The 26546-nt window shown below is 40.8% G+C and overlaps 1 protein-coding gene across 1 annotated transcript in view; it reads left to right on the forward strand.

Moving 5' to 3' along the window:
- Positions 1 to 26546, forward strand: part of bltp1 (bridge-like lipid transfer protein family member 1) — a 125408-nt gene that overhangs the window by 83490 nt on the left and 15372 nt on the right. Inside the window, exons 59-80 of the mRNA XM_089005233.1 lie at positions 53 to 221; positions 401 to 612; positions 1522 to 1605; positions 4909 to 5107; positions 5218 to 5277; positions 5379 to 5602; positions 7756 to 7932; positions 8393 to 8523; positions 10721 to 10844; positions 10974 to 11086; positions 13541 to 13631; positions 14777 to 14824; positions 17984 to 18246; positions 18362 to 18577; positions 21628 to 21808; positions 21899 to 22079; positions 22293 to 22454; positions 22558 to 22697; positions 22801 to 22996; positions 24845 to 25045; positions 25387 to 25563; positions 25724 to 25861. Coding sequence (XP_088861359.1) covers positions 53 to 221; positions 401 to 612; positions 1522 to 1605; positions 4909 to 5107; positions 5218 to 5277; positions 5379 to 5602; positions 7756 to 7932; positions 8393 to 8523; positions 10721 to 10844; positions 10974 to 11086; positions 13541 to 13631; positions 14777 to 14824; positions 17984 to 18246; positions 18362 to 18577; positions 21628 to 21808; positions 21899 to 22079; positions 22293 to 22454; positions 22558 to 22697; positions 22801 to 22996; positions 24845 to 25045; positions 25387 to 25563; positions 25724 to 25861 — 3487 coding nt within the window. The remainder of the gene's footprint in view (positions 1 to 52; positions 222 to 400; positions 613 to 1521; positions 1606 to 4908; positions 5108 to 5217; positions 5278 to 5378; positions 5603 to 7755; positions 7933 to 8392; positions 8524 to 10720; positions 10845 to 10973; positions 11087 to 13540; positions 13632 to 14776; positions 14825 to 17983; positions 18247 to 18361; positions 18578 to 21627; positions 21809 to 21898; positions 22080 to 22292; positions 22455 to 22557; positions 22698 to 22800; positions 22997 to 24844; positions 25046 to 25386; positions 25564 to 25723; positions 25862 to 26546) is intronic.

Raw genomic sequence — 26546 nt, forward strand, 5'->3', positions numbered from 1 at the left:
TGTTATTGTTGTTGTTATTGTTGTTGTTATTGTTTCACTTTTTGTATTGCAGGTGTATGAAGAAGCTGGCTCAGACTTCCATCAGGTAGCATACTTTCGGACCCGAATTGGTCTGCGAAATGCTCTTCAGGAGGAGATCAGTGGCTCGTCTGACAAGGAGGCTGTTCTCATCACACTCAACAGGCCTATTGTTTTCGCACAACCGGTGGCGTTTGACAGAGGTCAGCGTTCTTGCTTTTTCTATTTCTCATGTCAAATATTAAAGTCCACTGGATGATTATGTGTCTCAGCAGATTGGGTAATGGGGTTTGCCTGTTTGCTCTTCTGAACTTCTAGTTCCTATGTGCATTATGGACATTGCAGAAAATGTATATGTATTGATTCACGTTTCCTCCTGCAGCTGTGCTTTTCTGGCTGAATTACAAGGCAGCATATGACAACTGGAATGAACAGCGTTTGGCACTCAATAAAGACATACATGTAGCCACAAAAGAGGTGGTGGACAAGCTGCCAGGTATTCAACAGACATCAGCCCAGGCCTTCAGCACCCTCTTCCTTCAACTGACCGTCAATGACCTGGGCATCTGCCTGCCTATCACCAGTGCATCCCAGGTAATCAGATGTACAGTATATTGTCAAATTTGGCATTATTTTATACTGACCTCAATTCCAATGAATTTGGAATGATGAGTAAAATGTAAAAAGAAAAAAAAATCATTTTCAACCTCTGTTCAACTGGATACGCTATAAAGACAGAGTATTGTTCATACTTACAAGTAGGTTTGTAACGTGTTGCATACAACAGGCTCAAAATTAAAAAAAAACAATAATCCCATTCCTCAGTTTGACAATTTAACATTTTATCTATTATTGTTGATTATTCATGAGAATGTAGTTTAATAGCTTTTGCAAGTCGTTTCTCCTCAATCCTATTTACGTTTTACACAGCATTCCAACTTCACTGAAATGGGGTTTGTGTGTGTGTGTGTGTGTCTGTGTGCGCGTGCGTGCGTGCGTGCGTGCGTGCGTGTGTGTGTGTGTGTGTGTGTGTGTGTGTGTGCGTGTGTGTGTGTGTGCGTGTGTGTGTGTGTGTGTGTGTGTGTGTGTGTGTGTGTGTGTGTGTGTGTGCGCGCGCGCGTGTATGTGCACTGTGATGTCATGAGAGGCAAGCTCTCAGCGGGGCAGGACAAGGAGTGCAATGGCCGACAGGTTTGAATGCAAACAAAGATTTTAATAAAGGGTTTCAGGGGGAATTCACAAGCAAAAAAAATGCTATGGTCCCAACTGGCCACGAGTTCCATGCAGCAATCAGTTTCTCTGTGTTTCTCCACAGAGGACACAGCACGTGTATGTGCACGTGTGTGCGTGCGTAAGTGTGCTTGAATGTGTGTGTATGTGTGAGTGTGATCGTGTGTATGTGCGCATGTTCGTATGTATGTGTGTGTGCACATGCATATGTGCGTGCATGTATGTGTGTGTGGATATATACGTCTATGTATTTGTCATAAATTGTTTCCATAGAAAGGACAGGCAACTACTGCTGAAGGCTCCAACCCTGAATCTGGGCCCTGCACATCAAACGCCCCGCATAAAAATGCACGAAAAGTAAACTTCATTGTGTATATTGCTTGTGATGGGTTGCTGGGGGACAGTTGCTTATTTTGATTGACAAACCTTATTGAAATCTCTTGAAATTAGATTTCTTTGCACTTTTCTTTCTGGTTAAAATTAACAAAATAAAAATGCTGGCAACTCCAGAAGAGTAAAAATCATAAAGCTGGTATAGCTCATAATGGTGGTGGTGTGTGAATGGTTCTCAGGGTGTTACATTGCTACTTTCGTCAAAAGACAGTATGTAAATTGGGAATTTTCATGATTACATTATTCTTCACTCCAATCCTTTTGAATTGAATTCCTGCTTTTAATTCCTCTAATTTGTCTCCTGACTAGAGATACCACAAACTATAATTTTGCTCATCACCAACCGTAGTCGCAATCAATGGGCACGTCACATCCGATGAAAATCGTGGTATATAGCACCAGCAAGTAGCTGCTGATCAAGCTGCACTTGCAATTCATCTTGAATTCCTTAAATTATATCCAGAGTATTAATCATGACAATTAATATACATTAAGATATGTACATTGAACTTTTATCAAGCTTGACTGCTTTGATCAGCATTGCTCCCATCTTTATAAATAACGGCACAACTTAAATGGGAGGCATTACTGCAGGCTTCTTTTTTTTTTAACTGTCACTGTCACGTTTTAAAATGGAACCAAAAGGTATAGACTATGCACAGTTGCACTGATATTACTAAATTCAACTCAAGTGTGTTTTGGGAGCAATTTGTTTGGGAACAATGAACTTTTCCATAGATTCAAAAAAATATTAGCAAACAGATTTTACTCTTCTTGTGCACCAAGCCTTTTTTAATTTTGAATGTATTGAAATTCGTTAAACTAAATATATTAATTAATTACGCACGCGGGGGGGGGGTGCACAAAACAGTTTTAGATGGAGGACACTGATTTGCTGTGTTGACCCTTGAAGGGAAAAGCCGAAAAGAAAAGAAGAATCACTATGGGAAAAAAATGAAAGAATTAAGAGGAACAAAGTGATGTCATAAATACAGGAGCGATTTAATCGGTACAACCATTTGAGTCAGCCTAGTTTGCTCAATAAGTGATCCGTTGAACAGCAACTGTTGTCAGGCCGTCGGCATCGAAATGTGCAATCATTACTTTGAAAAGTAATGATGCAATGATGCTTCTAGCCACCATTGCCAGAACTGATGTTCAACATTAATACACAATGTCAACATTTTAGCCCACTTAAATTGTGTTGCACTTGATTTCAGCATGTTGCCTTATTGACCTGGCTGGCAACAATCTGTGTTGTCCCAAATACACTCGGGAAGACGAGTCAAATAAGTTGTTTTGCCATATCAGGCTGCCAGGAGCAAGATTAAAATAAAAGCACACTTCCTCATTGGTGTCCAGATGTTATTTGAGAATGGAAGCCTTATTTAGAAATTGGCATCTTCACCACATTGGTGGTGTGTTACAATCACTCATAGCTTGTGCACTTATTGCAGCAGTCGGCTTAACTTCTGTTTGCCACATGCTGCATTACCCTCAATGCTTCTGTTTGCATCGCGACGCATTGACCTATGTGTAAAATGTTCTTATCCCATAACTGTAAAGTGTCCTTTAGAGTTTTGAAAGGCGCTTAGAAATAAAATGTATTTTTATTATTATTAATCTTGGCAGCACATGGTATTAATTTATTTGACCTCAGCTTTTGACACCATTTCCCACCCTATCCTTCTCGACAGACTTTCCACCCTAGGCATCACCCACACCCCACTCCGCTGGTTTCATTCCTATCTCTCTGATCGCGCACAATTCATCCAAATCAACTCGTTCACCTCACGGTCCTCTCCGGTGTCCTCTGGTGTGCCTCAAGGGTCTGTCCTGGGGCCACTTCTCTTTATTATCTACCTACTTCCTCTTGGCAATATTTTCCGTAAGTTTGGCATTCACTTTCACTGCTTCGCAGATGACACCCAACTCTACCTCTCCAGCAAACCCGACGCTTCTCTTCCACCTTCATCCCTCTCATGTTGCCTCTCAGAAATTAAATCCTGGCTTTCCCATAACTTTCTCAAGCTCAACAGTGAAAAAACTGAACTTCTTCTTGTCGGTACCAAATCCACCCTCCACAAAACTAACAGTTTCTCCCTCACCATTGACAGTTCTACCGTGTCCCCCTCCCCTCAGGTCAAGAGTCTGGGTGTCATCCTCGATAGCTCACTTTCCTTTCACTCCCATATTAATAACATTACTCGGTCTGCTTATTTCCACCTCCGTAATATTAACCGTCTCCGTCCCTCGCTCACCCCTCACTCCGCTGCTATCCTTATCCACAGTCTTGTCACCTCCCGCATCGATTATTGCAACACACTTCTCTTCGGTGTCAATCAGAAATTTCTCCATAAACTCCAACTCGTCCAAAATTCTTCAGCCCGGATCATCACTAAAACCCCCTCCTTTCACCACATCACCCCTGTACTCCAGCAACTCCACTGGCTGCCGGTTAAACATCGTATCGAATTCAAAATACTTCTGTTTACTTTCAAAGCCATCCATAACCTTGCTCCTCCCTATCTTTCTGACCTGCTTCAAATCTCTGTTTCCTCTCGGTCCCTCAGATCCTCATCCTCCCTTCACCTCTATGTGCCCTCTGCCCGTCTCACCACGATGGGATGCAGAGCTTTCAGCCGCTCTGCTCCCAAACTCTGGAATTCACTCCCACCCAACATCCGTAATATTGACTCCCTCCCTATTTTCAAGGCTCATCTCAAAACCCATTTGTTTAAAATTGCTTTCAATGTCTAATTCTCTCTGCTATTTTATTATTTATCATTTTACTTATGGTTTTATTGTTATGTGCTGTGTTCTATTGTTTTTATTGTAAAGTGTCCTTGGGTGTTTTGAAAGGCGCTTGAAATAAAATGTATTATTATTATTATTATTATTATTTATCAGTTATAACAAACAAACGACATACATTAACATCATGATCCATGAGTTTATGGATGTTACTACACAGTCTAATCATGAATTCAAATAAAATGAACATAGGGTTTTCCATCAAAATGGACAAAAATGTAGCCCACCAAAAAAAAAAAAAAACACAACGCTCGAAAACATTCCACTGTAGCTTTCGGAAGTAATTAAATCAGAGGTACTTTTACCTGGTGTGCTAAATCATGATGTTACATTTTTTTACTCTTTGGCCTAACTTGTGGATGGATTCCTGGCAAATATGCAAATCCAGTATTTTGTTTGCAATTCTGAGGTTCGAGTAACACATTTCCTTCCCTCTCTTTGGTCCGTTGCCAGGCAAACCACAGCATAGATTTTGATACTAGCCCCGCCTTGGTCTTGACTATTGAGAGTACACTGATCACCGCCTGCTCCTCTGAGTCCTTGGTTAGCAAAGGCCACTTCAAGACTTTCTGCATCCGCTTTGCAGAAGGCTTTGAGACCTCTTGGGATGACTGGAAACCTGAGATCCATGGCGATTTAGTCATGAATGCCTGTAAGTCATAAAAAAAAATCATTGTCCATATTGACCGTTGAGAAATCCATTGTATTCTAATCTGAAATATTCACCCATGTGACACGTTTTTGTTTGGGACCACAACTCAGGTATCGTCCCTGATGGCACATATGAAGTATGTTCTCGGACCACGGGGCAACTATCTGCTGGCAAGTTGTCCTCAATAAAATATGGATCACTCACCAGAATTATTCAATAAAATTAAGACATTCATCCTCTCCTTTGATTTTCCTTTTTTTCAACAAATCAGAAAGCAGTAGTGCTGGTACATGGACCCTCAATGTGCTTTGGAAAATGTGTGGCATTGATGTTCACATGGACCCTAACATCGGCAAACGCCTTAATGCCCTGGGTAATACGCTGACATCAATGACTGGGGAGGAAGATGTCGAAGACATCACTGACCTCACCTCTGTCAACATGGTGGACCTATCAGATGAGGATGACAGGGACATGTCCCCCACCATCCACATGGTTAGTAAATACAGGTAGCTGCTTTTTCCCACCGCTTAGTTTAGCTCATCTTTTGATATCAGACAACCAAAATATTGCAACCTAGTAAGCAAAATGTGAGCCAATCTCTTTTCGTCAGTGGATGCTAAAGCTTCTTGTTTGATTTCACCTGTGCACTGTCACAATTTGCGAGGTGGTGGATGGTTGTTGAGCCCAAAAAAAAGCAGGCAGGAGGGCGGAGCAGGCTGTAATTGACAAATTGTATTACATAAAGTCAGCAGGAACAAAACCTAAAGCATCAAAGTCATCAGAACAGAAAAGTAAAAAGTATAAAAGAAAACCATGAGTAAAAATCTGCCAAGATGAAACAAACCGAACAGGGTGCAACAAACACAATGACCCGATATCGAATGGTCGTGCCGGAAGTCCTTTTAACTGCTACTGATTGAAACAACCAACACCTGTGCAGCAGCAAGCGGGGCCAACAGCGCCACCCGTTGGTCGCCAACCAGAATGTGACATGCACATTTTCAGCATGTGCCTTTTATCCACTGGCAAAAGGACACTTTGAATCCCTCCTCTTTCATCTGAAACCCATTTAAACAACAAAGTGTATTGATAAAAAGTGGTTAACATTGCATTACTGTCTGTGTCGTATGTGTTGTGTCGTATTATTTGTCATTTTATGTTAACTGTTCTGTTGATGGAGTCTCAGGTACTCCCAGCAGCTCTTCTCCTGTGGTTGAGAGGGGGGGACATCTGTGTGGTATGCTGCACATTGGACACTAAATTCGACTTGACTAGACGCTTACTCTGGAAGATCGAAATTATCGTAGTCTCTGTTGTCTTTCCTGTAAGACTTCCACAAACAGAAATACACTATTTTCGTCCAAAAGCACACTTAACAGTTGAAATATTAAAATAGAATCACTTACTGAGTCAGTGGCGTATTTATCTGTGTGTGTGTGTGTGTGTGTGTGTGTGTGTGTGTGTGTGTGTGTGTGTGCGCGTGCGCGTGTGTGTGTGTGTGTGTGTGTGTGTGTGTGTGTGTGTGTGTGTGTGTGTGTGTGTGTGTGTGTGTGTGTGTGTGTGTGTGTGTGTGTGTGTGCGTGTGTGTGTGTGTGTCTCTGTGCGTGTGTGCGTATGTGCGTGCGTGCGGCTGGGTCACCTCTCGGAAATAAAGCACTAAGGCAGCACTTGTCTCAGCACCTCCTTAACTCATTCGCTGCCATTCACGAATTTACTCTGAAATTGAACATTTGACATAGAATGCCATTGCCGAGTTTATTCGAGTTTTGCTTTTTTTTTTTTTGCGGAAGAGTGAAGATCAAGTCCTGGTCTATCTTGTGCTGAATTTCAGAACTGTATGCAATGTACGTATTTCCCTTCCACGAGGGGACAACAGTTGCACATTGCGAAAAAAATGGAGCCTCCAATCGTCCAGCAAACAGCATGGAGGAGACTGACTTCCTTTCCATGTGACTGCTGGCACAATATTGGACTGGCAGCATAGCGGCAACAAACACGAAGTGAGGGTGATCTGTCGGGTGACTTGGAGACCGATCCAGATTCCTCCAATGAGTAGCTGCCATCGGGCTCTGTGAGCTTCTGCAACGCAGAAGCACGGCAGACATCCCACCCGAAGTCCTATTGTAAATCTAAATAAATGTAGTTTTGTCATGAAACATATTTTTTCTGAGTATATATATATTTTTAAATTGTATGGCGTACTATCACAACAGTCACATGAGCAAACAAAATCTCCCACAGTGTAATGTGTCTGCAGCCAGTGATGGCCAAGCGGGCATCATAACTAATTGTTGGGACCCATTCACCAAACCCTGAAAGATTGTTCCAACCTATGTTCGTGTCGTTGCAACATCAAAAACAGATTATGTGAAATGGTTCATGGATTTTGACATTTGTGCTTTCAACAAACAAAATTGTGATCGCTGTCAACAAACGGAATTCTGATGACTCTGTTGACCTCCTCCAAGAAATAATTTACACAGGAATACAAGAACGTGCCAAATTCTTCATGTGAATAACATGTAAATATTGTTATGTGGACTGGCAACACAGTTGTACAATAACTAACCACGCAGAACTTTATCAGACGTTCCATAGAAAATCATCATTCTGTTCATGCTTCTGACCCTGCCGTGTTCCCGCAGAGTCCAGAGAACCAGTTCAGCCCACGGCTGACGTTAAAGAAACGTCTGGTAAACCGCATCCTGGGCCTGAGTCCCAGACCCCAGAGTGTATCTGTCCCACCAGACTACTTAAACTGTCCATCTCCCCTCCTTCGAGCAGACAGTACCCGGGCTCAAAGACCTCTCTCCTGGGCCTGTGTATGTAGCTGGCTAAAGCGTTAATCTATTTGGGCTCACAAATGTGCTTCCAATATGACCAACCTTTCTGCTACCTACTGATGAGCAATGAGGGTTTTGGAGTCCAAAAATACTGGCATTAATGTAAAAAAAACTTCTTCAAAAAAGCATTGCTTAGCATTTGCATTTACTGATATTCATTATTAAGATTTAATCCTGGGTGAAATTAAAATAATCCGTGTGACAATCATGGGAAACATTGTTCACTTTTCCCTCTTTCATTGGAGTGGAGTGGTGATGGTGGCGGTACCTTTATTGAAAATAAAATATACTCTACCCTGATTGAGTTGTAACAAGACTAATAACACACCTCAATCACATTTTAAAGTGTCTTCTGGACTCATGCTGGACTTGGATTTAAAAGGGCTTTGTGGGTTGAAGTGCCACCACGATCAGTCTTAACATTCCATTCTCCCACCAGGAGGCAGTTGATCCCAGAAGGCAGATGGTCATGGGAAACCAGTTGATTGACGCACGTGGCCGAAAGTTTAACAAGAGGGTGGTGGACATCAGAGAACTGAATGAACAGGCCAAAGTCATCGACGACCTCAAGTAGGCATCCTTCTTTTTCTTTTCCTTTACGCTTTTCCCCTCAGGAGTTGCCACAGCGAATCAGTGTCCTCTATCTTCAGAGGTTTGATTCACATTTTTTGTTTTGGCCATGCTTTTGCGACAGATGCCCTTCCTGACACAACCATCTGTATTTATCCGGGCTTCCTACTTCAACATTTTATTAAAATGAGACCCTAGATGCACGACTTCCAAGCCTCCCCCACTACACCGCCCATATTCAGACCTAAATGTTTTCTAAAGTATTAAAATGCATCAAAATATATAATACAATGCATTATGATTAGATTGTTGCACAATAAATGAGAGTTCTGCATGATGAATAAAACAAAGAATACCCTAACCCACAGGTGTCAAAGTCAAGGCCCGCGGGCCAAATCCGGCCCGCCACGTCGTTTTTTCGGCCCGTGGAAGCAAATCAAATGTTAAATTCCATGATGATTGCTAAAATCTGAGCCAAAATTTCATATTTTTGGATGTCAACCACAATAAAAGTCATTATTCTTGACTTCATATTTGAAAACGAGTTATTCATTAATTTGCTGTGTGCTCTATATGTAATATTTCAAGGGATTTAAACATTTTAATGGGTTCCCCAAATTCATAACAGCCCTCGAGAGGAAACCATAACTACAATGTGGCCCGCGGCAAAAAATGACTTTGACACCCCTGCCCTAACCCTTACCCTAACAATGCTTTAACTTTTAACTGTGATGTCGTTTGTTTTGTCCATGTTCTTTCTCAGTACGATAGTGGTTTTGTCTGAAGTTTTGTGAAAAATTGATCCAAAGACGTTTTCTTTTGTCTGCATTTAACAATCCTTTGAAAATGTCCAAGGCAAACATGCTATACAATCCAGTACATCCTGATTTATAAAGCACTTTTACAATCTCTGAAGCTGTAACAAAGCACTTAACAAAATAGTTAAAATAAAGTAAATTAATAAACAACACATTACATCAGTATTACATCAGTCGACTGACTGACGAACACTCTTATCTGGATTATTCACATTTACGTAAACACTATCGGAAAGTCTCATACCTTGAGGGGTGAATGATAATGACTTTGGATAGCAATAGCTACATCGATCCACACACATACTGATATTGTAAAGTTGCCTCTTAGCCAATACAATCCCAGGATGATGCTAGATAATAGCCAATGGCAGAGCAGCTGGAAGTATGTTGCATTCAGGAAACTACTGTATTTTTACCTTTTGTATCTTGAAGTTTCATTTGTAATGACACAATATTTGTTGAACCCTTTCGCAATTTGAAATTTTCGTATGAAGAGACGTTTGGTAATCACTGTACCACCGTCTTATCTGAGCCTTAAAGGACAACCGACGTCTCTGGACAAGTTGTGTCCATAATTTGTAAAATGGCTTCAAATGACTTCTACTGAGCGTATTTTAATAAGATTCCACCGCATATAGCTATATTTTACGTTTTAAGACTCGCTCTGAATATTCAGGAAGTGTTGTTTTTGAGTTGGTGATGAGTCCGTACGTGACGTCATGAAAGGACCGCCCCCTGACCGTAAAAAAGACGCATTGTAGCGTCCTTCCATCACGTCAATGTATTTTGCTGTACATGTTTGATCTGAGAACCGTGTTGAGCCCATAAGCCGCCAGAATAGAGAGTCCAAGCTCCATATAAAGAATTTATCAGCCTGTGGAAGCAGAGATGGCCACTGGAGGTCGCCATTTTGTGCCTCTTTTCTGATGATCCATTGTTGCCCCAATGTTGCCTCAAAATGGCATGGAATAAATTCTTTAATCAATTGCAAACATGTATGCTTTCCTCTTCAGAACTATTTGATTCATATTCATAACTGGGTGTGTAACAAGAAAGCATATTCTTCTAATCTGAAGCCATTGTTTGGATTCTCCAGCAATGCAAGACGTCTTGGCGTGACGTCACGAACTGGGGGCGGGACTTTCTGAAAATGCCCAATTCGCGGCTCAATTTTTTGCAGATTTTGGACACTTAAGTCTACGACTAAAAATCTACTGTGTGTCTTGGGTATTTTAGATACTATCAAACGTTTTTCTGATGTCGGTTAAAAAACAAAAAAGTGACGTCGGTTGTCCTTTAAGTAAAATACTGAAGCGCTTTTCTAATGTGAACTAAAAGTTTGTGGAATTTCTGCATTTTTTTATCATAATTTTTTTCAGAAAATTGGGAGCAAGTGAGGGCACTATCAACCAAGAAATTCAACGCTATCAACAGCTAGAGTCTGTGGCTGTCAATGACATCAGGAGAGATGTCAGGAAAAAGCTGCGTCGCTCCAGTATGAGGGTGAGCTGTCTTACTCTTTACATTTCCTGCAGCTCTCACTTGAGTGATCGAAAATGTTTTCAAAAATGACATTGTGCATGTCTTATGCACACATTAACAGAACTTTCTTTTTTTTTTGCCTCACTCAAGGCGGCCTCTCTAAAGGATAAGTGGGGTCTTGGCTACAAACCAAGCTACAACCGTTCCAAAAGCATCTCAGCAGCCGCCGGTCGACCACCTCTCAAAAGGATGGACAGACAGAGGTAATAAAAAGCATGTCTTCAGTCATTTTTATTAAAAGGATGAGGGATAGACATGAGCAGATGATGTACTATAATTTTTCCGGACTATAGAGTTCACCTGATTTTTTTATGGTAGCAATCAGCGTGTAATTGGTATGTGAATGAACGGGAACATGAAAAAATGAACAGGATGATGGCAAAGTTCGCTAGCTTCTAATCGGCCCGAGAGTTCAAATCAACAATTTCTTTCTCTCCTCATAATAAAAAATGTTGTCATATCAATATCTGTTACGATGACCAATTTATGCTCGTCATTTATGTGAAGACACTATTCAGGGTCATACCTTGTCATAATTCGCAAATATCAATATTAAACACATGTCTATTCATCTATTCTATGCCAATGTTAGACATCATTCCTTGAAAATAATGTGCTTAATCACTGATGAGCGACACATGTTCAGAACACCACACTGGATATTTTTTGCACGGGGTCCTCAGTTATAGACAATAGATGGAGTGATCATAAAGGTTTTCAAGCCCACATCGGGATTGTCGATTTTGATGATAGGATATTAAGGTAAATGAAGTATTCACTTCTATGAAAGGCAATTTATCTCTTGACTACAATACAAGCATACTTAATGCTTGACATGTAGTATTTTAAGCATTTAGCATTGCCGCCCAATGGTAATTACCATATTGCCACGTGCTTGCTATATTTTCAGTCTCCACAAAATTAAACTACAGCACAGAAAACAAATACAAAACAAATCGATGGCTTGACCACGTTGGACACATCACGATCAAAGTGAAGCTCTCCACCTGGGGACACTCAGCTGCTAGCCATTAGCCTCAGGTCACATTACCCTCCATGTGAATTCTCACATGCCACGCGACGGTGTAAACTTCCCCCGACGCAAATGGCAGCGTAGCGTCTAATGCCCTGATAACTGTCATGAACAGGCTGCAAACTCAGTTCCCCAACGCCCTGCTCATCATCTCTTTCAATCATGCCTCCCTGCAGTCCTCCCTCCCAACCACACAGTATGTAATTTGTTACGGATTCTTTTATTACAGAGAGTAGCATTATTAGTTGTTTAATTACCTGACATGTTTCGGCGTGTACGTCCGCCTTCATCAGAGTGACATGAGATTACAAGGAGACGGTATTAATTTAACACAACCACACAGTATGTAACCTGTGCTACCAGAGACAATAACATCTTGGACTTGTTTTATGCCAATGCTAAAGAAGTATATAAACCCGACCCCCTCTTGGAAGAGCAGACTACAACATGATGTACTCCAATCTGTGTACAAACCCTGTGACCCGCATGGTCAGAAGATGGTCCACAGAGGCTGAAGAGGCTCTGCCGGACAGGTTTGAGCCAACTAAGTGGGAGCTCTTCCCTGAAGTTCATGGGGAGGACATTTATTCACTCACTGACACCATCATGGATTACATAAAGTTTTGTGAGAGAAACATCGGACATACCAGGACTGTGCGGTGTTTCTACAAAAACAAACCTTGAATTGCGCCCCACATAAAGGCCCTCCTGAAGGAGAAGAAAATGGCCTTTATGTTCAGTAACAGAGAAGAGCTGAAGGCAGCTCCAACTGAAGAGAGAGATCAGAGAGGGGAAAACGGCCTACAGAATGAAAATGGAGGCGCAGCTACAAGCCAACAATTTCACTAGTGTCTGGAGAGGCCTGAAAACCATCTCAAGCTACAAAAGTCCAGTGACATTGAATGAGAAGGACAAAGGTTGGGCAAATGAACTAAACCGCTTCCTCAATCTGTTTGACCAGACGCCCGTCGCCCCCTCCCCACCGCCAACACCACTTGTAGCTTCACCCACTCTCACTGTGGACTTTCGTTCCTACCGACAGCTGTCAGGCTTCTCAATAAACAGGTTTAAAAAATAATAAATTAAATACATAAATTAAATTAAAACTGCAACTGGACTCGTGCATTGCACAGCCACCTAACAGTATATAGAGTAATACAGGCACATCTATGCTTTTAAACGGTATATTTTAAACTTTGCACTATGTACAATTCTTTTCTTCTGAAACATTTTTGTACATTTCAGTTTTTCTTCCATCTTTTTTGTATATACAATACTTTTTTTTAATTATTTTCTTCCCCCCATTCCCACCCGTTTCAATTTTGCTGCTGTAGATTGCAAATTTTCCCATTGTGGGACTATTAAGGGCTGTCTGATTCAGATTCAGCATACCCAACTTTTCATGATGCATGAAACTTTCAGACTGCTTTTTTTCCAAGAAAGAAAGCAGGGGGGAGGAAGGAGGGCGCGAACGAGGGAAGGAGTGAGGGAGGGAGGGTGGAAGGAAGGACGGTAGGAACTAGGTAGGTTTTGCCTGTTCTCATATGTAAAACAATGTATTGTGAATTTGCAGCCATGCGTTCAACTTTCTAATCATCTTTTGATGCTGCTCTGTTGCTTTCAGTTCTAGAATAGGAGATGTGGATGACTTCCCTGATGTCCACGTTGATGTGTCCTCTGTCGGACCGCGAGTCACTTTCAACATCCAGGATACGGTAACGTCATGTTGTGTCCATACTGCCCACCTGTAATATTCTGTAGGTTTGCCAGATATCTGCTGATTTAAAAGTTCTCATTGATTTTAAATTGTGAACGCAAAATGCACAAAAAATACAATAGCATCACTCATCTGGCTGTATTGCATTAACATAAAAGATTATAAATTACATTGGGACGTACCCATGGTCAATGTTACCCTTCATTACCAGATTAATGTGAGTCCAGTGGTACCTGGTATCTCTACTTACGAATGTTGCTATATAGGAAATTGTTGGAGGAGAGTGGCCTTCTTTCCTCCGCGTGTTTGTTAATATCAGATGATTAATATCCGAGGATTTTGGGAATCCACATAAAGGCTGGAGTCGATGAACAGTACATTCAAAGGGTTTATTTGCAAAATATTCCAGTGACACATTTTTGACAGACAATGACTGCAGGGTCACGAGTGTGTCCACATCATGGACACACAACATATTTATTTCATCAGAAGGGCGGTATCAAGACTAAGGCGCGACACCGAGGCAGCACTCTTCCAAAACAATTCTTGGCTTTTATCAGTCTCTCTCCACAAAGTCTCCAGTAAGCAGTGTATCAAGGTTAACAGATGGCTCCAAGAATGAACTTGGTTCACTCTGCGTATCAGACGGTTATACAGGCTATGCATGGCGGAAGACGCACATCATGACATTATTGTCATGACATATCAAAATACCATGGCAAAGGCTTAACTAAACAAATTATAATCAGAAATAATCCTTCAAAATGTTCAAGTTCCTTAATGCCTCGACAGGAAAATATGACTTATTTTTCCAAGTGTGGATAAAACGGTTGTTTTATATGTATTATATGCTTGAATTGGGGAACAGGTTGTGCTTTGAATGGATTAGGCCATTTATATGGAAATCACATCTCTATTTACAATGTTTTTTAGTTAAGAAATTTCTTCCAGAAACAATTAACTTCATAAGTAGAGGTTTCACTATACTACATGTATTTTACATAACATAAATATTGTTATGGCCAAATATGGTCAAAGGATATATTTTCACCCATGTTTCTTCTCAAATTTGGATGAAATGTTTTTTTTGTACATTTATTTGGTTTGTTTTTTTTGTTTGTTCAATTAAATATGAATAATCAGGCCTTGGAGTCTGCCATTGGGCCTGTCAGTCCAGGAGGTGTATTCAAGGTAGACGTTCAAAAAATATATTTTTACAAAGAATAATAGCAAAGCCTGACTGAATGATATAGTTTGGTTTCCTCTTTTTCTCCGTGATCACTTCAGTAATGCTGTTAGACTTTTTAAAATCCAAACAAGATGATGAAATACTGACTTCGGCAATTAGGCTCGATTTAAGAAGGATTATGTTTGAGCAGCACAAGTGTCGGTGGATATGCATTACCTGCCATCCATAACAGTAGTTTTGAATTATTTATGCAGCATGCAAAGATTGGTTTATTTGTTTTAATTTATTAATTCATCAAATTAAAATTTCTATTCTTTTGTCAGTATGCAGGATAGCGAAGTGTCCATGTTCTTATGTGGACAATCTCCTAAAAATGCTGGTCAATAAAGTCTGAATATACAAAGGACATTCTGAAGTCAACATATTGTCATCTTGTTTTGTTACAAACAAACAAGTGGCTGATTTATGTCAATAATTCTGCATGGCACATGTACCACTGCTACTACTAATACTTCTCCTTTCTCATTCTAAAAAAAATATCTACGGAGAGATTGTCGACCAAAAAATGTTGGTGCCTCCTGAATCAGAGTAAAAGACAAAAGTGTGATTGATTGTGTGAGGCAAAAGCTACCATTCTTCCTTAACGGTTTTGGGGTATTAGCTGGGACCTTCTGTTTTGTGCCAGGAAGCGGAATCTTTTCTTGATATTGGAAACAATTTATAATTAAGAGGTTATCCATCTTCATTGACGGTGATAAAACTTTCAGATATTTCAGAAATAATTTGGTTGAACGTCGCAAGGGCAGTTCCTTGTGGTTTTTTTGCACGACATAATGCAAATCACATTTTGCCATTCTTACTTGTTTCCATTGTCTCACCTCTTTTCCATTTGTGGTGCCATGCCAGCTTCATCATTTTTATTCTACTGTTTCTGAAATTTCATCCGTCAGAAAATGCATGATCTCTGAGAACTGTTGCAAGATGGTAGTGTTCTGGTTTTAGATGTTATTTGGTGACCCGCTTTGGCTAAAAAGTCCATCTGGGTTTGTTTTGAGATATTAACTTTTTTTAATGTTTATATTAAGATCTCTATGTTCATTTACCATTTGTTCCAAATGTAAAATTGTAGCAACAAAATAAGTGGTTAAAAAATTGATGAAAAAACAAAAAGAAATAACGTGAATATGGGGCTTTCTTGTGAAGGTCACTTCAAATAACACGCCACATCGTTGAGGTGCATCACAAATGGACCATCTCCGTATGTGGTAGAGTTATGACTTCCACCCAAAAATTCTACTTTTATACGGACTTGAGTGGGATGAAATTAAAATTAAATATTTGCACTGGTAAATGTGCACATAGAAAGATGATTGATTTAGTATAACCCTGCTGGAGCCAATCCCAGCCATCTTCCGACAGCAGGCGTGCTGCATACCCTGCGTTTGTATGATAGTTGCCTACCGGCCAATGAGCCATCCACGCTCACACCCACACCTAAGGACAATTTAGAGTATTTGATCTGCTTGCCATGAAAGTTTTTGGAATGAGTACCCAGAGAACACTCACACAGGCCCAGGAGAACATGCAAACTCCACACAGAAAGGCCGGAGTTGGAATTTAACCCGTTATCTCTGGACAGTGAGGTTGTTGAACCACTCATTCATGTTTTTTTAGTGATAGGGGGACCATGTAGCCAGAGCAGATCAAATTGGTTAATTACATAATACTATGTCTGTTGTTATGACAAGTAATCAAATATCTAGCCTACTATGCGTGGAGGCATTTATTTGCTCAATGATCAGAACCCTACCTCCTTTGTTGTGTGGCTCTCTTGTAGGATTGGGTATCAATTATCAGTTTCATTTTGATTGTTCACGTTGCTATTAGTTCATTTGGGGTTCAGTTGGTGTCTTACATGAGGATAGTCATACTTTTGTTGACATGATTTAGTGGTAATTATGTATTGCACGAAGATAAATCCTGATTATATCCTAGTAGGTACGTGCAACGACTCTGAGTGTCACTGTCGCTTGCCTTCACAATGGTGGAGCCAAACATGCTGCTGTTTGTGAATTGCTCAAATAAAATTCTGAAAAAATAAGCACCATCTTACTTAAAGGACAACCGACGTCCCCGGACAAGTTGTGTCCATAATTTGTAAAATCACTTCAAATGACTTCTACTGAGTGTATTGTAATAAGATTCCACCGCATATAGCTATATTTTACATTTTAAGACGAGTCCGTACGTGACGTCACGAAAGGACCACCCACTGACCGTGAAAAGGACGCATCGTCGCATTGTCCTTCCATCACGTCAATGTATTTTGCTGTACTGTTTTTTGGAAAACCTTGTGTTACACCCAAAAGCCGCCAGAGGGGGTCCAAGCGCCATTTAAGAATTTGTCAGCCTGTGGAAACGGAGGTGGCCACAGGATGTCGCCATTTTGTGCCTCTTTTTTTGTAAGAGATTGTCCCCTAATGTTGCCTCAAAATGGCCCAAATAAATTCTTTAATCGATTGCAAACATGTATGCTTTGCTCATCAGGACTATTTGAATCCTATTCATAACTGGATGTGTAACAAAAAAGCATATTCTCCGAATCAGAAGCCATTGTTTGGATTCACAAGCAATGCAAGACGTCTTGGCGTGACGCCACGGACTGGGGGCGGGACTCTCTGAAAATGCCCAATTCGCAGCTAATTTTTTTGCAGATTTTGGACACTTTAAGTCATTTTTATTGGTGTTTTGCATTTGAATAAAAATATCATACTGCATGTTTAGGGTATTTTAGATGCTATAAAATGTTTTTCTGATGTCAGTTAATAAACAAAAAACTGATGTCGGTTGTCCTTTAAGGTACATATACTATACAGCTATGTACGTATTGCTATACAAATTTGGTTGAATTCACAGCCCAGAATTTAAATCCAACAGTTCATTGCCTTCAAGAGACCAGGAATTCGCCTGCTAAATAACAAAGATAAAAAAAAAAAAAAAACCTGTACATGATTTTTGGGTACCCAATCCTACTTGGTTGTCTCACTTCCTAGTTGTGGCATCGACTCAACACCCCAGCTGATAAGCTGATGCCCCCAAGTGCTTTGTGACAACATAAACTATGTCCAACTGAATGTTTGACTTTCTGATCTTCTGTGAAGTTTCCTGAGGAGTCAGAGATGGACCTGTTGTCAGTCACCAATGATGAGCCATCCCATCCTCATGATCAACACCATCTTCATTCTTTATCCATAATTGAAGACAAGAGCTCAGTTTTCAGTGCTCCTTGCACACCTGCTGTTCTCTCACCCACAATTCCCTTCCAGCACGATGACATGCAGCGAGATGACCTATCTTCGTCTTCCTCTGAAGATTCAGAAAAGGAGGATGAATTTGAACGTGAGAGACCCCTGAGCAATCGAAGGTCTGAGTTCGTTTTTGTTCCCCTCTTACTCTTGCATTCTGATTGTGCGAATGATATAACGTTTATGAATAGTCATAATGTAGCGATTTATCATTTCTTTGCTATTTCCCTTTAGCCAACCTTCCCACAGGAAGTCATCCGGCTTTTCAGCTGTGAGTCAATTGTTCAGCGAACGTTGGCCGGGCACACCTGCTAATCGGAGTTTCGGCGGTGCAGCGACAGAAAGAAACATTGACTTTGAACTGGATGTCCGTGTGGAAATAGACAGTGGGAAGTGTGTACTTCATCAGAGTATGCAGCAACCTGAACATGAAGAGATTTCATTGAGGAGGTACATCTTGCATCTTGGTCTTTAGATACACACTTGTTTTTGTAACGGTTTGCAAGGTGGTGATGGCAGTTGTGGATCACAAAAAGCAGGCGGGAGGGAGCAGCAGGTTGTATTTGAGAAGTTGTATTAAAATAAAGTCAACAGAAACAAAATCGAAAACATCAAAGTCATTCAAACAGAAAAATACAAAGTATCAAATAAAGACCAAGAGTAAAAGTCTGACAAGATGGAACAAACACATGCACAGCATACAAAGCATACACTGCATACAATGACCTGACACCGAATGGTCGTGCAGGGAGTCCTTTTAACAGTCACTGATTGGGAACGACCAGCACCTGCGAGGCAGCAGCCAGGGCTGACAGCGCTACCCGTTGGTCGGCAATCCGAACGTGGCAGTCCGCCACTGATCGGGACAACCAGCACCTGTGCAGGTGCAGGCGGGCCAACACCCCTTGGTCGCCAACCAGATCATGACAGTTTTGTCTATGATTCAAATTCAAAACACAAAAAGAATATAACTATCATGCATTCGATCAATGTTTTTCGAGCCAACGCACATTTCTATGCACACCACTATCCAAAAATGTGGGGGAAATTTTCTCTTTTTTTAAACAGTGTTATATTACTAGGAGTGTTCTTTTTTCACACTGAAAATTAAGACATTATAACACATTGAATACATCTGTGTAATTGAATAAAATCAAATTAACATCAATTCAATATTTGGTGAATTCAATTTACTACCCCCCCCCCCCCCCCCGCCCCCGATCATTTGCGCTCTCCCGCAACATTGGACCAATCACTTTCCTATCTTGAGTCATCAGTATGTACGATTCCAACATGATTTAAATGACTTTTCTGCTGAGTGTTTCGCTTTTATTTAGCCCATATTCTTTGCTTACAACTTTTGTTTTACTGCATGTTTTGCAGAGCATATCTTTCTTCGTCAATAAAGAAAATATATATTTGCACATGCTCTGACAGCTAGAGGTGTTAAATTTCCGTGTTAATTGAGATTAATTACATTCATTTTGGTGTGGTATTTTTGGTGTTAAACAGTTTTTTTTCTTTTAATCTCAGCCTCTATTATATAAGGAATTAATCAGCCCGTTTTCACAGGCTGATTAATTCCTTACACGGAGCTTTGTCGCCCTCTTCTGCCTCTTCTTGGTGCAACATGAAGTTTTCAGACCAAACAAGTACAGCAAAATGCATTGACGTGAGGGAATGTGTCCTTTTTTCGGTCAGGGGCGTTCCTTCATTGACGTAGGGTGGGTTGCCTTTTTCTAATTACCCATTTAGATGTGTTGGCTTCCAGTGTTCCAATTGTGTAGGGTGGGGAAACAACTATAAGTCACAGCCTGAAGCGGCCGTTGATTGGCTGGCAGTATGTTGGGCTTTTTTAGTCACAGGGGGTCTTGTGACTTATCTTAGCTGTCTTCGGGCAGTAGGTGACGGACACCCTAAACTGGGTGCCAGCCAATCACAGGGCACTCATAAGCGAACAAACCAGTGATATTCCCCCTCATGGTCGAAACTAAAGTTGCAGGTAGGACTTTGACTAATTTCAAATACAGCAGAAAGTAAAATGACTTGGACTGTATTTGTCCAAGTCTACGAAAAAAGCAAACAAACAATAAAATGTGTTTTAATGCCACATTTTCTTTTATTTTTTGATCTTCCTCAATCATGTAATGAATTTAACATGAAAATAGGGGTTCTCTCAATAATTTTTAGATGAGACTAAGCATTAATTAATTAGATCAGTTTATTACAGACCCCAATTAATTGATTATACAATTTTTTTGGTTTACCTGACAGCACTACCGACAGCCATTCCAACTTAAGAGCTTCGGTTCATTCTTACATTGGTGTGGGGAGTCGACGTATCACATTCACTGCCCGGCTGTTTTGCAATGATAGGGGGTTAGCATTCACATCACATATCGCTGCCGCACTGTTATTGTTATGGAGCACAGAACAGGAGCAAGTACTGTCAAAGCCGTCATTTGCTGCATAGAGTCATTGCATCGTATCATGTTATTGGCTGGACATCTGTCACTCACTGAATTACACAACAAATTGGAACAGAGAAATAGGATTTCTTGTGGACTGAAAGTGTGCGACCAGAAATGATCCTGGAAATGGCGAGTTTCAGAAAGTCCCGCCCCCTTGTTCGTTACGTCACGCAAGGGTGTCTTGCCTTGCTCTAGAATCAAAACAATGGCTTGAGATTCGGAGTAGATGCTTTCTTGTTACTCATCCAGTTATGAATATGATTCAAATAGTTCTGAAGAGGAAAGCATAAATGTTTGCAATTGATTAAAGAAGTCCTTCCGGATCAATTCGAGCCATCAGGATTCCAATGTAGCGTCCCAGAAAATGCACAAGATGGCACCCATGCTCGGTTGGAAATGGACTGATTTGTCTGCTGGGAATTTGTGTCAACTAGTATCAAATAGTAGTCTTGGTGTAACAAACAACGATTCAGAATCGCATTATTTATGTGTTTTCCTTCTAATTTCACCATCAACACGGATCAACACAAAGTTCTCAGACCAAACAAAGTACCCAAAATGCATTGGGTGTCGCTTTCTCTGTCAGGGGCATTCCAGACGTGACGTCACGTCTGGAATCGTTACCAACTCGTAAACAAGACTTCTTGAATATTAAGCGTGAGTCTTAAAACGTAAAATATAGCTACATATGCGGGGGAATCTTTGTAAAATATGCTCAGTAGAAGTCATTTGAAGTGATTTTACAAATTGTGGACACAACTTGGGTGGAGGTGTGAGTTGTCCTTTAAAGGGAACATTGGCGTCGCTGCATCTCCGGTAAACGTAAATCTAATTGAAAGATACTTTTTGTTGTGTTGCCTCGCGAATAGTACTATTCACAACTCCCGACCAGTTGTGAATAGTACTATAATTACTACACTTCTAGGCCATCGACCGCATAGGCATACATGTTGAAAAATGTCCCGCGGCACAGGGTTTGAAAAACACTGCAGTAGATCAAACAGCCTCTTCTCTCTGTGGGTTTTGTAGGAGCTGTGATCGCAGCCTCAGAAGTCTAGACCAGGAGTCACCTCCAAAGAAGAAAAAATTGCAGCCCACATACACATCCACTACCCATCTTCTCACTGGAAAGAAATGTCCCTCTTCACTGCAGACCAAATCGAATGACCTTGAGAACACCGTTTTTTACATTCCAGGAGTGGACGTAAAGGTGAGACTGCCTCATGAATTCAAAATGTCCTCTGTTTGGAGTACCTTTTTCCTTGTGCAATATTTATTCTACATTGTCCCCTTGTTCCAGTTGCACTATAACTCCAAGACCATGAAGACTGAATCCCCTAACGCTTCGCGTGGATCCTCACTTTCACGCACACTCTCCAAAGAATCAAAGCTGTATGGTATGAAAGATAATGGTCCTCCCAATGCTGTCCAAAGCCAGACTAACTCGTTTCTACCTCCCCCACTCCCACCTATCCCATCAGGTACTGACAGTTCTCTCATTCTTAATTGCATGCTTAACCTCCATCCCGCACATCTGATACTCAAGTGCCTTGCCATTCTGCCCTCCATCAAGTTGCATCCATCGCTCTCTGATATTCAAATGGGCACATATTAGAAAGCTGCAACTTCTGTTGAGTTAGCATTTCTTCTTCAACTGCTTACTTAATGTATTTAACCACAGCGTGTGTCTGTAGCCAAAGGTAAAAGCAGCAGTGGGGTGAAAATGGCCAAGCTGTATGCCTGGGTGGCACTCCAGACTCTGCCAGAGGAAATGGTTATAAGCCCTTGTCTTCTTGATTTTTTGGAGAAAGCACTGGAAACCATTCCTATCACCCCAGTGGAACGAAGCTATGCAGGTTGTGTTTCCTTATTGTGACTCATTCACTTGTCACTGCGCTCTCATTCCACACTGACATTAGTTCTTTATCTTTGTTCTTTATCTTTGTGCTCTCATTTTAGCTATGGCGGCCCAGGAAGAGGACATGGGTCAGTTTGAGACAGTGGATCCACTTGAGGAATCTGCCACTTCTCTGGTGTCTGCTTCGACGTCTGCATACTCTTCTTTTCCTGTTGATGTTGTCGTCTATGTCAGAGTTCAGGTACAAGCTGATTCACAAAATTACATATATATTGATTGCATTATTTAAAACCATTCAAAAATAGAGTATATATTCATTTCATATTCAACACTTGTGTCCGAAGCCTTCTCAGATCCGCTTTAGCTGCCTGCCCATGTCAAGAGTTGAATGTATGCTCAAACTGCCATCATTAGACCTGGTTTTCTCATCCAACCGTGGAGAATTAGAGACCCCAACTGGGTCTCATCCCAGTGATGGGGCACACCCACCCTCCTCCACACCACCTGGGCAGCACATGCCCAAACTACCTCCCAGCAAAGGTCTGTCATTCCAACCAGATTCTATTTTGAGTGAAGTAATACCATTAATTACGAGTGCCCCAACATTCTCTCATTTCTTTGGGAGTAACGAGACGTTGCTTGGTAATTTGTCTTGCTTTGTATTGTGACACGAAATCTGCAGTATGAGGAAACCTGTGTTCGACCAAAGTGGATGAAAACATTGAGCCCACCGATGCATTTGAGAGTTTTCATTGAGAGTCTCCATGCCATATAAGCACAAACACACCTGACTCCAGCTCCTTCTGTCACTCAGTGGACCATAACTCTTAAAGGACAACCGACATCACTTTTTAGTTTCCTAACTGACATCAGAAAAACGTTCTATAGCATTTAAAATACCCAAAACATACAGTATGATATTTTTAGTCAAATGCAAAACACCAATAAAAATGACTTAAAGTGTCCAAAATCTGCAAAATAAAATGAACCCGGAAGTGGCCAGTTTCAGAAGGTCCCGCCCCCTTTTTCGTAATGTCACAGACGTCTTGCCTTGCTGGAGAATTAAAACAATGGCTTCAGATTCGCAGAATATGCTTTCTTGTTACTCATCCAGTTATGAATATGATTCAAGTAGTTCTGAAGAGGAAAGCATCCATGTTTGCAATCGATTAAAGAATTTATTCCGTGCCATTTTGAGGCAACATTGGGGGGAAATGTCTCACCCAAAAAGGGGCAGAAAATGGCGACAAAGCTCCGTGTAAGGAATTCATCAGCCCGTTTCCACAGGCTGATTAATTCCTTACATGGAGCTTTGTCGCCCTCTTCTGCCTCTTCTTGGTGCAACACGAAGTTTTCAGACCAAACAAGTACAGCAAAATGCATTGACGTGAGGGAATGTGTCCTTTTTTCGGTCAGGGGCGTTCCTTCATTGACGTAGGGTGAGGACTCGTCACCAACTCAAAAACAAGACTTCCGGAATATTCAGCGCGGGTCTTAAAACGTAAAATATAGCTATATGCGGTGGAATCTTTGTAAAATACGCTAAGTAGAAGTCATTTGAAGCCATTTTACAAATTATGGACACAACATGTCCGGAGACGTCGTTGTTCTTTAAAACTAAGGGTGTCAAACTAATTTTTATCAGCAGGCCACATTGTAGTTCCGGTTTCCTCTCGAGGTCCCTTATAAATTTAGGGAAACCATCAGAATGTTTCATCTCCTCCACATATTACATACAGAACACTCAAAAAAATTGTTGAATAACTAGTTTTCAAATCCAAAGTAAAGAATAATGACTTTCATTGTGGTTTACATAAGACAATTTGAAATTTTGGTTCAGACTTTAGGATCATGGGATTTCACAAGTTTGATTTGCTTTTGCGGGCCAAATGAAATGCCAAATAAAAGGCCAGATTTAACCCCGGGGCATTGACTTTGACACCTGTGCCTTCAAGGCACACGTTCAAAACACAAATACATACTGCAATACACAAATATACTATAAATCTAATTTTAAGCAGATTCTTTACTTACAGACAGTGTAGGTGTTCAAATACCTGACATGTTTCGGCGACTACTTCCACCTTCGTCAGAGTCTGAGTACTTAGTGTACTTAGTGAACTTAGTACAACGATACTATAAATCTGTTTACCGTATTTGGTTGTATTCTCATTAGTATTTTTTATTCCGTTTTTATTCAATGTAGGCCTATTTTTATTTATCAAAGACATGCAACAAAAACTGTTTTTTAGGACTTGAACAAATTGCATTTTATTGTGAAACATTTTAATTGTGATAAAATTAAATGTGTGAGTCAAAGCACCTCTGTCTGTTTATTTTCCCCTTTACTGATTGCGACCATATAATATAGCCTGATTATTTCTACAGCATCTCCGTTACTAGGGAGCCCGCTGGGTAGAAGCCGCCACAGCAGTAGCCAGTCTGACCTCACCGGAGGACAGACTAACTCCTCAGGTCTCAGCTTCACTGCCTGCATGTCTGACTTCTCACTCTACGTGTTCCACCCATACGGCGCCGGAAAACAGAAATCTGCTGTCACAGGCCTGCCCCCGGGCCCTAGCCCATTAGGTAATGATTATGATGGCAATGGTAACAATAACACTAATAGACTCTGTTGTCGATCACCTTCAAATTACAATATACAATTTAAAACCGACAAACTGAATAGCAGAAGATGCAGCAAACTAGGATGCAATACAAGCACCAGAACATTACCAATAAGTCTGTTTTGGGTGAGAATGTCTCTTCTGTAGGTTTTTGGACCGGCTTATGCTACTGCTGAAAAATTAAATGTCAGCTAGTTATTGGAAAGACGCTAGTCTGTTTTGTGTCTACTGTTGACGTGCCGAAGTAGAAAAAAAAAACCTTGTTATCTGATTTTGTTGTAATTTCATTCATTTGTCCTGAAGGTACAGTAGATGAGGAGCCAGCATCTGTGACCGGAAGAAAGGACTCTCTGAGCATAAATTTGGAGTTTGTTAAAGTCAGTTTATCAAGGATAAGGCGGACCGGGGGTCCAACATTCATTGAAAGCTTCATTCCTGGTAAAGGTGGCAAAATGGACACCACTCTGATCAATATCTCAGGTGTGTTATGATCTCTCTTAGAATAGAACTTAGGACAATTACCTTGATTGTCAGAGTGTAAAAGTATACTAGTCAATTATTTGTTGTTGTCTTGTCGTTTTATTATGGAGGAAATATTTTTTTTCATACAATATTTTTAATAGTTACATTTTCTCCATAGCTGTTTGTGATATTGGTTCAGCTTCCTTCAAGTATGACATGAGACGATTGAGTGAGATTCTGGCCTTCCCAAGAGCCTGGTACCGCCGAAGTATTGCCAGACGTCTCTTTCTTGGAGACCAGACCATCAACCTGCCAGGTACCTCGACTAATTTGTATTAGAGACCATGTGTTGGGTCAGGTTAATTTCAGATGAGTTTGTACTAAGTTTTGCCTCTTGTGGTTTGGAACTCTTTTGACAGCCTTAAATCATGATAAATATTGAACAATTAATGAGGAGAAGAATTAGTGATTAGCATGATTTGATACATTTCAACAATGCAATAACCGTGTTAGTCCGACACCGATGACTTATGTATACTGCAAATATATCTGTAGTTGCTGCTTAAAAAAATCACTGCTTATATCCCCAGCTCTTAATGTCGTGGGTTTAGAAAATGCTGGTATTATATATTTAACATGTGCAAACTTGAGGGGTGGACCTCCGCGGCATGCAGTCAATTATGACAACTTCAAACACCTGATTCTCCTCGGATAAGTTTGAAAAATCACTTTCTGAATCAATTTCTAACTGGCCTATATTTACTTTATATATTTGTTAGCTGTGCCATTATGCCGACCCTAGGGTCGAGTGCTTAGCACGTCGACTTTACAGTGCAAAGGAGACCGGTTCAATCTCAACTCCGGCCTCCTTTTGTGGAGTTTGCATGTTCTTCCAGGCCTGTGTGGGTTTTCTCCGGGTCCTCCGGTTTCCTCTCACATTCCAAACATGCATGACAGGCTGATTGTACATACTAAATTGTGAGTGTGTGTGACGGGTGTCA

The sequence above is a fragment of the Hippocampus bargibanti genome, linkage group LG09 (assembly GCF_051943395.1).
Source record: "Hippocampus bargibanti isolate YZ-2025 linkage group LG09, ASM5194339v1, whole genome shotgun sequence".
Lineage (NCBI taxonomy): Eukaryota > Metazoa > Chordata > Actinopteri > Syngnathiformes > Syngnathidae > Hippocampus > Hippocampus bargibanti.